Raw genomic sequence first — 13358 nt, 5'->3', positions numbered from 1 at the left:
GTTGTAGAAAATTATTCCTGGTAATGTTGACATTGCCTCCACTCCCTCAGAAACCTCAACAACTGTATAGGTCATAACCCACAAGGACAGCAAGGATATGAGAGCAAGCAGTGGCAACAAAATTTTGTGAGATGTATGATGGTAAGTGTGTTAGTGGACCCCAAAATGCTAAGTTCAAAGCAAATGGTCTGATAAGCCAAGAAACAAAAGCAAACTGCAGAACCTCCAAAAGGGTCAGATACTAGTGGAACCAGGTATCTCTGGAACCAGACATGGGCAAAGATGGGGTAAACTGAGGCTGCATTAGAAAGTGTCCAGGAATCAGACTCCCCAGGTCTCTTCCTTCACTCTGCAGAGTCAGATGATTTATCATCCTGCACCAGAACATAAGACTAGAGACTTATTTGCTAGAGAGAGTAAAAGAGGGTCTCTTAACTAGAAGAAAATAGGCACAGTTGAGACTGGTGAAACTGCTGAAAATGGGGAATAAGTAAGTTTACTTGCTAATTGTCTTGCACCCCAGCTTCTTCCCGGAAATCAGCCCCCAAACTGTCAGTCAGCTTATATACTTCAGGTACAAAAGTGGAACAATCTACCTCAGAGAAGACAGCTGGCCCAAGGGAAAAAAGGCCATAAGATATATCAGAGGTTCCCCAATGAAAGCCTGGCCAGATCACTGTTCAGTGAGGCCTACAGTCAGTACACCCCAACCATGTGCAGAGGGCTTTCAAACAGTTTTAGTGCCTCACTCTTAAGGATAAATAAGAGGCTAAGAATCATCAGAGTTTTAAGGAAATATAATAGATAGGAGACTGAAAAAATAAGAAAGAAGGGGGAAAAAAGGCAACTTGGAAAACAAAAGATTATGCTTACAGAAGAAAACTTCAAAAAAGGCTTTCATTAATGACCCCAGAAAAACAAAAGACTTTTATTCATGAAAAAAAGAAAGGGGGCCCTAAAAAAAAACTCTCAAAAAGATGGTAGCAAAAATGGAAAACCAAAGCTTAACAGAAGGTTCATGGAAAGAAAAGGCAAGGATTTCTCCCAGAACATGGAGCAAAAAAAGACAGATGGAAAATATGAGAGAAACTAATAAGAAAGTCCAAGAAGTCCAACATCAGAATAATGGGAGTTCTGGGCTTCCCTGGTGGCGCAGTGGTTAAGAATCCGCCTGCCAATGCAGGGGACAGGGGTTCGAGTCCTGGTCCGGGAAGATCCCACATGCCGCGGAGCAACTAAGCCCTTGGGCCACAACTACTGAGTCTGCACTCTAGAGCCTGTGAGCCACAACAACTGAGCCTGCGTGCTGCAACTACTGAAGCCCGCATGCCTAGAGCCTGTGCTCCACAACAAGAGAAGACACCGCAATGAGAAGCCTGCGCACCGCAATGAAGAGTAGCCCCTGCTCGCCACAACTAGAGAAAGCCTGTGTGCAGTAACGAAGACCCAGTGCAGCCATAAATAAATAAATAAGTAAGTAAGTAAGTAAATAAATAAATAAATAAATAAATTTATATATATATATATAAAAAAAAGAATAATGGGAGTTCTATAAACAGAATGATAATGGAGAAAAAAGTCCAACCAATTAAATAAGCCTCCTAAACTTCCCAGTACTACAGGGTATACGTTTCCAGGTTGAAAAGGTCCACTGAATGCCCAGAATGAGGGATGAAAATGGATCTACTCCCAAACATATCAAAAGTTGCAAAAAGTTTGAAGATTAGTGAGAAGTACATCAAAACTAAGAATGTAAGCCAAAAAATTAATTTGACCCTAGAGAATATTCAAAAGTAGCACAGCGAAAGAAGTCACAGCATATACCTCACTGCTTGGCAGTAAGTACTGTTTAAAAATTCATAATTGTGTAATAAACACTGACTGATGTTCTAAACAAAATTCACTACATGGGAAAAACTGGAAGATGGAAGCTGTGGTGGGAGGAGGGATGTTGAAACCAAACCCTCAACAGATAATACCTAAAAGTAAAAAAAAAAAAAAAAAAAAAAAAAAATCAATACAGGATGTTCTTTAAAGATATAAAAGTAGGGCTTCCCTGGTGGCGCAGTGGTTGAGAATCTGCCTGCCAATGCAGGGGACACAGGTTCGAGCCCTGGTCTGGGAAGATCCCACATGCCGCGGAGCAACTAAGCCCGTGAGCCACAATTGCTGAGCCTGCGCGTCTGGAGCCTGTGCTCCGCAACAAGAGAGACCGCGATAGTGAGAGGCCCGCGCACCGCGATGAAGAGCGGCCCCCACTTTCCGCAACTAGAGAAAGCCCTCACACAGAAACGAAGACCCAACACAGCCATAAATAAATAAATTAAAAAAAAAAAAAAAGATATAAAAGTAAATACTTAAAAGTAGCTACCACTGGGAGCAGAGAATATGGGCTGGGGTCAGAGGACTGCTGTGTTTTGGTAACAAGCCATGTAGACCTATTTGATTCCTTAAGTATAATTTTGATTCTAAAAAAATTTTAAGTCACTCTGTAATTTGTTATTAATGACAGTCCCCAGTAGGACTTGATGCTAATATTCTGGAAGCTGCAGGGAAGAACACAGAGTATGGGGTTAAGGGGAGACAGTGGTTCCATGTCCTGTCCCATACAAGATCTGAGCCAAAAAGAAGATCCATGTTTCCTGTCGGGTTATAAGAGAACTGTAATTTGGAAAAGACCATACTAAATTATATTCACTATTCATCTTTATGTCAAAACTTACCAAACAAGAAAATATAGAATCAGATATTACTCTTCAGAAAACAGAAACATAAATATGGTTTACGGACTGTAACTGCACTCAAAGGCCAACAATGACCATGAATGAGAACTACCACGTTGCCATTCCCCAGGGTGTCCATGGGGGCCCCAGAAACAACCGATGGGAATCTTTTCACATTTCCTGACAAAATCAAAACCTAATGTGTACTTATTCACTAACCTGCACGATCTCCTTTTAGTGTGTCCCATACGTTACAATTGAAGTCATCATACCCAGCTAACAAGAGACGCCCACTTTTTGAGAAGGCTACGGAAGTGATCCCACAGATGATATTGTCATGAGAATACAATAATAACTCTTGGTCTGCACGAAGGTCAAAGAGCCGGCAAGTAGCATCATCAGAGCCAGTGGCAAAGGCATATCCATTTGGGAAAAACTAGAAAGAAAAGCAACAAACATTTATTCCGTAGAAGTACACAAAAATTATGTGAGGCAGTGTAATAATAGACTCTGGGGTAAGACAGACCTAGATTCAAATTCCAACTTGGCTTCTTACCAGGTGAATGATGTTAGGCACTAAAGATTCTTAAACACTTGAGTCTAAGTTTCAGAATTTAGTGTGTTGGTTAGGGCTGAATGAAATAACACATGCAAAGTACCCATAACCCACTGTTCAGCACAAAGCAAGTACTCAAAACATCCTGGCTCTGGTCCTCCATATGTCTTACTAAAACGTTTAAATCAAATATTACTATTTATAGAATTTATATATGTATGTATACTCTTAAATGTTCCAATAATCTCATTATGAGAAATAAATAGGAAACATTTTATAAAAGAGAACAAAACTCACCCAGTTAGGCTAGGTTATAAAGTTAAGCTAGTAGTAAAGAAAACTATGCATTATTAGTTTGTGAATCCCCTTTCTCAGATACTGTGGCACTACTCAACACTTTTTACAAAGAGGAAATCACTTCATATATCTATTGGTCATCTGTATTACTCTGTTAGTACTTGCTGATGTGTAGGAATAAAATGAAGAATATAAATTTGCTTTCTTTGTGGCAAATATTTTATAGTTTGTCATTTGCCTTCTAATACTGTTTACTTTTTTAAAGTAAATTTTATAAAGCAATTTTTTGGAGGTATCACTCTCCCTGATTTCAAACTACTACAAAGCTATAGTAATCAAAACAGTATGTTACTGACACTAAAACAGACACATAGATCAATGGAACAGAATAGAAAGCCCAGAAATAAACCCATGCACACACAGTCAACAACAAAGGAGGCAAGAATATAAAATGAGGAAAAGGCAGCCTCTTCAATAAATGGTGTCGGGAAAACTGGTCAGCTGGATGCAAAAGCATCGAACTGGATGACTTTCTCACACCATATATAAAAATAAACTCAAAATGGATTAAATACTTACACGTAAGACCTGAAATCATAAAACTCCCAGAAGAAAACGCAGGCAGTATGCTTTTTTCTTTTCTTTTTTTTTTTGGCCACATTGCACAGCTTGTGGGATCTTAGTTCCCTGACCAGGGATCAAACCCAGGCCCCCCTCAGCAGTGAAAGCACAAAGTCCTAACCACCGGACCACCAGGGAGTTCCCAGGCAGTATGCTCTTTGACACTGGTCGTAGCAGTATTTTTTTGGATCTGTCTCCTCAGGCAAGGAAAACAAAAGCAAAAATAAACAAATGGGACTACATCAAACTAGAAAAAGCTTTTGCACAGTGAAGAAAACTACTGACAAAAGGAAAAGGCAGCCTACTGAATGGGAGAAGATATTTGCAAACAATATATCCAAAACATACAAAGAATTCACAAAAGTCAATATCAAAAAAACAAACAACCCAATTAAAATATGAGCAGAGGAACTGAATAGACATTTTTCCAAAGAAGACATACAAATGGCAAATAGACACACGAAAAGATGCTCAACATCACTAATCATCAAGGAAATGCAAATAAAAACCACAATGAGACAGCACCTCACACCTGTCAAAATGGTTATTATCAAAAAGACAACAAATAACAAGTGTTGGCAAGGATGTGGAGAAAATATCCCTCATGTGTTGTTGGTGGGAATGTAAACTGGTGTAGCCACTATGGAAAACAGTATGTAGGTTCCTCAAAAAATTAAAAATAGAACTACCATATGATCCAGCAATTTCACTTCTGTGTATTTACCTCAAGAAAACAAAAACACTAATTGGAAAAGATATACATGCACCCTGTTCACTGCAGCATTGTTTAGAATAGCCAAGATCTGGAAGCAACCTCAGTGTCCATCGATAGAAGAATGGATAAAGAAGATGTGAGATATACACATACACACACACATACATACACACAATGGAACATTACTCAGCCATAAAAAAAGGAAATCTTATACCATGTTCTTGAATTGGAAGAATCAATATTGTCAAAATGAGTATACTACCCCAGGCAATCTACAGATTCAATGCAATTCCTATCAAACTACCAAGGGCATTTTTTCACAGAACTAGAACAAAAAATTTAAAAATTTGTATGGAAACACAAAAGACCCTGAAGAGCCAAAGCAATCTTGAGAAAGAAAAACAAAGCTGGAGGAATCAGGCTCCCTGACTTCAGAGTATACTACAAAGCTACGGTAATCAAAACAGTATGTTACTGGCGCAAAAACACACACACAGATCAATGGAACAGGACAGAAAGCCCAGAAATAAACCCACACACTTATGGTCAATTAATCTACAACAAAGTAAGCAAGAATATACAATGGAGAAAAGACAGTCTCTTCAATAAGTGGTGCTGGGAAAACTGGACAGCTACATGGAAAAGCATGAGAGTAGAACATTCTCTAACACCACACACAAAAATAAACTCAAAATGGATTAAAGATCTAAGCATAAGACTGGATACTGTAAAACTCTTAGAGGAAAACATAGGCAGAACACCCTTTGATATAAATTGCAGCAATATCTTTTTGGATCCTTTCCTAGAGTAATGGAAATAAAAACGAAAATAAACAAATGAGACCTAATCAAATTTAAAAGCTTTTGCACAGCAAAGGAAACCATAAACAAAACAAAAAGACAGGGACTTCCCTGGTGGTCCAGTGGTAAAGAATCCGCCTTCCAATGCAAGGGACATGGGTTCAATTCCTGGTCAGGGAACTAAGATTCCACATGCCGCAGGGCAACTAAGCCTGCGCACCACAACTACTGAGCTTGTGCACCTCGATGAGAGAGCCCACGTACCGCAACTACAGAGCCCATGTGCCCTGGAGCCCACGTGCCACAACCAGAGAGAGAAAATCCGCATGCCACAACTAGAGAGAAGCCCACGCACCACAATAAAGAGCCTGCACCGCAATGAAAGATCCTGCATGCCGCAACTAAGACCCAACGCAGCCAAAAAAATAAATAAAATAAATAAATAAAATAAATAAATATTAACAAAACAAAAAGACAACCTACAGAATGGCATAAAATATCTACAAATGATGCGACTGACAAGGGATTAATCTCCAAAACACACAAACAGCTCATGCAGCTCAATATCAAAAAAACAAACAACCCAATCAAAAAATGGGCAGAAGATCTAAATAGACATTTCTCCAAAGAAGACATACAGATGGCTCAACATCACTAATTATCAGAGAAATGCAAATCAAAACTACAATGAGGTATCATCTCACACTGGTCAGAATGGCCATCATCAAAAAATCTACAAACGATAAATGCTGAAGAGGATGTGGAGAAAAGGGAACCCTTTCAAAATCAGAAAAAAAATTTCAAGAAATGAAAAATCATATAATAACTTATCAATATGGATGCAAAATTTAAAATTTTAACAAATCAAATCCACTAGTAACTAAAAAGGATTATGCATTATAACCAAGTGAGGTTTGTCCTAGAAATGTAGGGTTGGGTTAATATTTGAAAACTAATCCACATAAATTCACCATTTAACAGACTGAAAAAGAAAAACCACATGATCATCTCAATAGATGAAGAGAAGACATTTGATAAACTTCAACACTCATTCCTGATAAATCTGTAGCAAACTAGGAACAGAAGAGAAGCTCATCAACTTGATAAAGGTGGTGGGATGAGAGATGGAGAGGATTGCGTTTGCCTGCTCCAAAATTCTAGTCTTCAAACCAGGTTGGCCTAATAGGGGGTGGGGGTAACAGCCTTTACTTTCTCTGATATTCTCTAAAGATTATATAAAACTGACTTTCAATACGCACATGATAAATAAAAACCGATTTTTCCCAAAAAATATCTTCTTGCAAAATTAGAGTATATCTTATACCCATAAACACTTGCAATTACAGTACTTTCGGAAATTCTAGTCATATCTATACATTTTGGCATCTGATCTGCATAGGACAATTTACCTAAGTCAAGCGGTATCCCACCTCCTCTTAATATCCCTCCCCTCAATTCTGACTGTTTGATAAATCATTTTGATTTTCATTCAAAATGCCATTTTAGTTTTAATTTATAAAGACATATGACTAGTTCATTCTCGTATATACTAAGTACATATTGTCTGGCTTAATCTATTTGTGGATACCTGTTTGAGGGTTTTTTTTTTCCCCAATATGAAGGAGATTATAAATAATTTATAGCATTTATTGAGCATCCAATCTATAGTTTTATTTAGTCTTCACATTATTCTTTAATGTAGGTAGCATTATTCCTACTGAGGAATGTGTAGCTCACAGAGGTTAAGTAGCCCACCTGATCTCACACAGCTGGTTCCCAGCAGAACTAAAATCCAGAGTTTGCTGACTTCAAAAGCTATACTCTCTATACTAAACAGCTGCCTCTGTCTTCCTGACTGTCTCTCTTTGGGTTGTTCCCTTGATCCCAGAGAGATGGGACTTTGTTCTCCTCTGAACACACTGTTGATACTCATGATCTGCTTGTTTGCTCAAAATGATCTATCCCTCTAAATCTGGAAAAAAAAAAAAAAACTTATTCCTGTTTACCTGCAAATAAGGACCTAGGCCTATGGATTAAAACCTTTCCAGTTTTAAAAATCAAACCCTTGTTATTTGGGGGTTAAATATTATAAAAGCATACTATTTATAAGAATCCTTGAAGGGAATGTGTTGTTAAAATCATACTATAGAGTTCAACACTTTATATGCACAATAAATTTTCCTTAGAAATGCTCTTCACTTACACTGACAGCATTAATATCCGACACATGGCCAGTGAAAGACTGTCTACACATTCCATCTCGAATATCCCATAATTTTGAAGAGGCATCACAAGCACCAGAAACAAAAGTCCTCATGTCAGGACTCAGAGAAAGACTCATCACATCTCCAGAATGCCCAGTGAATGTAGTGGTCTGCTGGGCAGTTTCGATGTCCCATAAAGCACTATAATTAAAAATAGAAATAATTAATGACTGTTCTCTCTTCTTACATTAGTTCCTACTACCACCCTCAACCTCAAAATCAGTAATCTTCTGGAATAAACTTACCAAGTTGTATCTCCTGAACTTGTAACAATTTGGCTGTCATCTAAAAAACGACAGCAGGACAAGTAGCCTACAGCATAGAGAGTAAGAAATGTTAGGTTATCACTGATTAATTCAATTACCATATGAAATAGTAATATATATTTTAAAAAATATAATACCTGGGCAACAAGTGTTTGTTAGTATAATCTATAGTTCTACTTTTAATTACTTCCAACTCTATGCTGCCTGCAACTGAATTTTATCAACAAACTCTCTTAGGTATTTGCTGTGTTGATGACTCTGAAAGTTACAAACTTGAGTAAAAGACACAGTCCTTTCCACCTACTACAATTACCTAAGAGAAAGATACTCCTTAATACAAATATCTATTATAATCTATAGCAGACTAGGTTAAGTACCTTGGAGAAATACTTTAAAAACCTCAGTGAAGGAAAGGTGGCACTCAAATGCTCAGAATTCACCTGTGCTTCAAAATATGGAAATTGCAGGAACAATACCATTATTGAGATTGTGTAAAAAGCACAGCCAAACAGTACTTCCAAGAATCCAGAGAGGCTGAAACCTGGTGAGTGGCGATAAATTCCTAATTAACACTGCTAACCAAATAATATATTACTGAACTACGGTGTGCACATTGGCAAATAAAGCAATGCACTATCACATAGTGAAAAATACTTCATAAATGTATCTTGATACACACTTTCAATTACATAATTAAGCACCAAAATCCCATAATTGTTATAGGTTTGCAGAGAATACAGAAAATTATATTTGCTTTCTTTTTGTATTTTTCATTATTGTTTGAATTTTTCGCAATAAATTTATAATTTTTACAAGAACAATGCTATTTTTTGGAGTTATTTATTTTCTTTCTTTTTCATTGATGTATAGTTGATGTACAATATTAAAAACAATACTATTTTTGAAAGAAAAATAGAAGTATGGTCATATCATTTGTATAATTATAAAAAGTCAGTGTTTCCCAGATTCATGGTAATTTCTACTCTCACTTGATTAAGATGCATCCTTTGGCCAGCTGATCCCACTTTGTCACTCCTTCTCCTTGATCAGCTCATTCTTCAGGAGGAATCAGGTTTAGGAGAAAAGGACAATATGCAGTGAGGCTCACCTGTGTGACCTGGTAACTCTCGGCTCACTCTCACATTTCCCTCTCTGGTTTTCAAGTTATATATAGAGCAGATGTTGTCCAGTCCTCCGCAAGCAACATAATTACCAGAGGGAGCATAAGCACAGGTCATCACCCAGGAAGACCTCAAAGGAATAGCATGCATCTATAGGATAAATACAGCACAAAAACTAAGTCAAGACTACAAAAACAGTAATTTTTCAAACCTATTTACAATGAAGCAAATATTACTGCAATTTAAATGTACTTAAAAAATAGGCCAAGTAAAATAAAGAATGAACTGGTTTGAGAAAGTGAACAATAAAAAATAAAATACTAATGCACACTGAAATGCCTGTTATATTTTCTGTATTATCAAATCATTTGGATTGAAGTGCTCTTTTCAGAAAGTATTCTTTTAAGAACAAGAACATATAGGACATTTCAACACTAACAGAGCCATTTGAAATAGTAAGTGTAAATGTTAAAGAACTTAATAAAATTTTTTGTTTTTGCATTAGTGCTCAAAAGATGAATTTCCTCTAACATAACACTGAATAATACAACTACTGGAGTTGAACAGAATGGTTCTTCCACAAAGAACTAAGACCTTCTAATAACACATATTCTGGGCTCAAATTCAAACAATGGTAATAGTTTGCACTGATCTACTCATACCACTGTATGATGCCTTACTACCCAACACCAAGCATTTGCAGGTCAGGTAGCAAAGTTTAATGTGAATGGGAACATAAAGGCTAAGTGGCCCATACACAGAATCAACACATTGTGGGATTACTATGCTCTCACTTAACCTAAAAGAATATTTTTCTGTTTTAGGAAAATATAGTTGAAAGACACACTCAATTCTGATTGATACAGAAAAACTATTATATTACAAATGTGTCTTAGCTAGCTTTAAATTCTCAACCAGGCTGAAGTTACTGTTTATTTCACAAAATAGTACTTCTAAATCTTTACTAGAAACAGTGGTATAAGTGCACACAGAATCTAGAAGTATTTGACTTGTGAGCATTTTCCTGGAGCTTCTTCACGACCACTCAACACCTCTATGTCAGGGGTTCCTTCCAGTGGACATATTAAGAGGACCCACTGGCTTTTACCACCAAGGGATCTAAACAAGTTGTAATTTGCCTCCAATCTACTGTAACTTCTGAGCAGTCCAGAAACACAAATCAATGCCTAGTGTGGACCAGAGAAAACATTCTAGCTTATCCACAACTAACAATAAAAACTGCAGGGTCACTGTCACATTAGGAAATGGGACCTTTTAAAAAAATCATTTACATGTAAAACTGATGCACACTGTCTTCTAATATTCAAGTATGAAATATGGGACTCAAATAAGACACACTGAACTATATTCCTGTAGTTGTCCTTGGGAATTAAAAAAAAAAGCCTAAATATTAAAAGCAAACACTAGGTCTAAAGAAAGGATCTGAGTTAAAATTAACAGAGTAAATTTATCCTGGAAAGAGATTAAAGCTTGAAGTAATAGAATAAAGGAAAGAATTGGTGGACATCAAACCAAATAAAAGGTTATGTAAGAGGATGATTAAGAAACTCTACCTTATTTGTTGTATAGCTATCCCAAATAATTAATTTTCCATCTTGGGAAGCACTGACTAGTAGCCTAGAGGAACAAACACAAAAATAATGTGACACTTAGAGGAAAAAAGTAGTTTAAATTAGTTATGCATTGCATTAATGTAGAACAGTTCAGAAAAGACAAAAATAATTTTTCGAATTAAAAACTTGATACCAGAAAATATTCTCACAACTTTTTAAAAAATCTACTCTGCATACCAAAAAATTTCAACATTAAATTTTTTTAGACATTTTACTAAAAATGTCTCTGGTTATAATTCAACTTTTTCATGGTAACAACATTCTAGTTCTTATTCAAGATTCTGGTAGCTATTAGCTGACTGGTTTAGTATGTACTGACTTAAATATAATGACAGTAGAGTAAATATAAGCCTAAGAACCACGTTTCATTCAATCTAAAAATATCAATTGAGAGCCTGTGAATGCAAGGCAGTGTTATGGGTACAATACAGGCTATACCGCCTACCCTGGGGCCCTCCATCATCTGGTGGGGATAAGACATTTAATAAAATAAATTAGGTAAATGAAAATAGTCAGAGGAGTGGTATAAAATAAAGGCCATAGGAAAACAAATGAGGGACAAATAAGTGCTAACTGGGTTACTCAAGTAGTCTCACAAAAGAAAACAAGTCTTGAAAAAATGGAATTTCGAAAGCTAAAGATAGAGAAGTCTGTGTTCTATGAGGAGGGTATGTTCCATGGCAAGAGGTGGAAAAATACAACAGGTGTTTCAGGAATTGTGAATTTCCCAGTTACACAGAGTTTGTAAGAAATGGGAAAAACAGTTTAGAAAAGTAGACTGGGCTTAAACTACAGAAAGCTCTGTTTGCCAGGCTAAATATGAACTCTTGACTAAGTTACCTGCCACTGAATTTTTTGTTTTGGAATTTTATTTTTCACTACGGTATAAAATTCAAAAACTACAAAAGGATAGATATACAGTGAAAAGAATCACCCTCCTGTCCCTATCACCCTTCACTGTAGGTAAATAACATCAGGTTCTTACGTAGTAATTACTGTAAGTTTTATGAAAGGGAAGATCTAACCACAGGGTACGGAATGGAACCTAAAGTTCTTCAAAAATCAGTTGGCATCATCAGCATTGAGTTGAGAAGGACATTAAGTTACAAGTTGATAATCAGAATGGGTAGAAAGACAATGTGAGATAGGTTCTGTTGACACTTTTGGTTCTCTATTAAGATTAATAGTCTTGAGAAAACTATAAGAAAGTAAGAACCATTAACATTGTTTCAAGTGATTGTATTTTGAGTTACACATTTGCTATCTCAAAGGATAGATTACTTCTTAAACTTCTTTAAGAAAAAGAATAAAACATTTGGCCTAGCTTTATGTCAGTTGCCAATTATATAATTTTATTTATTTCCTCCTAAGAGGCACAAGTTCTATATTACTGTATTCAAGTATCTTATTTACATCAAGATGTGCCAGGCATTAGCAACAGGTAGCAACATTTTTAGGTTCTCCTGGAAGAAGAGAAAAAATATGCAACTTCTATTAAAAAATAATTTTTTAGTTAAGACTTTTTCCCAATTAGATGAACCAAATCAAAGGAACAAGTCAACCACTATGGAAGCAGTGCCAGATACTCTGGAAAAAGCACAGACCACACCGTAACCCTATGAACAAAGTAAATCATCACGACCAACCATCCAACTGCAATCCAGATGGCAGGTGTGTGTGTGTGTGTGTGTGTGTGTGTGTGTGTGTGTGTGTTCAATACACACACACTTGTATGATGGGGTTAGGGGAATAAAAGATGTATTCAACAAAAATGTCATTGTTTTATGTAATTCCATCCTTTGTGAATTTAGGTAATAAATAATTATGGCAATATCTGGTAACTTGTACATAGCAATATTCAACAAATATTTCCTTATTAACTGAAATTTCAATGTTAATACACAATAAAACTGCCTTGGCATGTTAAAAAAAAAACAAAGTATAATACCCCACTGCAAAGAAAAGAAATCCTAAACGCTTTTCCTAAATCATTTGATAAAGGATATTTCTGAGAGGTAAATTTATTTTCCATATTAAAGGTTTCTAAACTTTTAAAGTGTCAATGAATATTTTTATTAAAAGCAAAGAGTTCATATTAGATGCATTTTCTGCAAATACTTCATAGATATAGGTTGTTTCTAAAAAGAAAATGCAAATGATGACTCAACAAAAATAATTCTGCACACAGTCTGAAAATGGCAGGTACAAACCTCGAATCATATCCCCAGTGCATAGCATAGATTTTAGCTAGGTGACCCCTCAGTGTACGTCTTGTTCGCATTTGTATTCGACCCACGGAATCCATATTTGATGTGATCTATAGGAAGTGACGAGAATGTCATTCTTTAGACATAGCTCAGA

At 36.3% G+C, this 13358-nt stretch overlaps 1 protein-coding gene across 1 annotated transcript in view; it reads right to left on the bottom strand.

Moving 5' to 3' along the window:
* Positions 1 to 13358, bottom strand: part of GNB4 (G protein subunit beta 4) — a 61022-nt gene that overhangs the window by 5583 nt on the left and 42081 nt on the right. The window contains exons 4-9 of the mRNA XM_061194461.1: positions 13208 to 13314; positions 10938 to 11001; positions 9351 to 9513; positions 8222 to 8288; positions 7916 to 8117; positions 2943 to 3159 (exon numbers count right to left, since the gene is read on the bottom strand). Of these exons, the coding sequence (XP_061050444.1) occupies positions 2943 to 3159; positions 7916 to 8117; positions 8222 to 8288; positions 9351 to 9513; positions 10938 to 11001; positions 13208 to 13314 (820 nt within the window). The remainder of the gene's footprint in view (positions 1 to 2942; positions 3160 to 7915; positions 8118 to 8221; positions 8289 to 9350; positions 9514 to 10937; positions 11002 to 13207; positions 13315 to 13358) is intronic.

This window comes from Eubalaena glacialis, chromosome 6 (assembly GCF_028564815.1).
Source record: "Eubalaena glacialis isolate mEubGla1 chromosome 6, mEubGla1.1.hap2.+ XY, whole genome shotgun sequence".
NCBI classification, from domain to species: domain Eukaryota; kingdom Metazoa; phylum Chordata; class Mammalia; order Artiodactyla; family Balaenidae; genus Eubalaena; species Eubalaena glacialis.
This window is presented reverse-complemented; position numbering and strand designations above follow the sequence as displayed.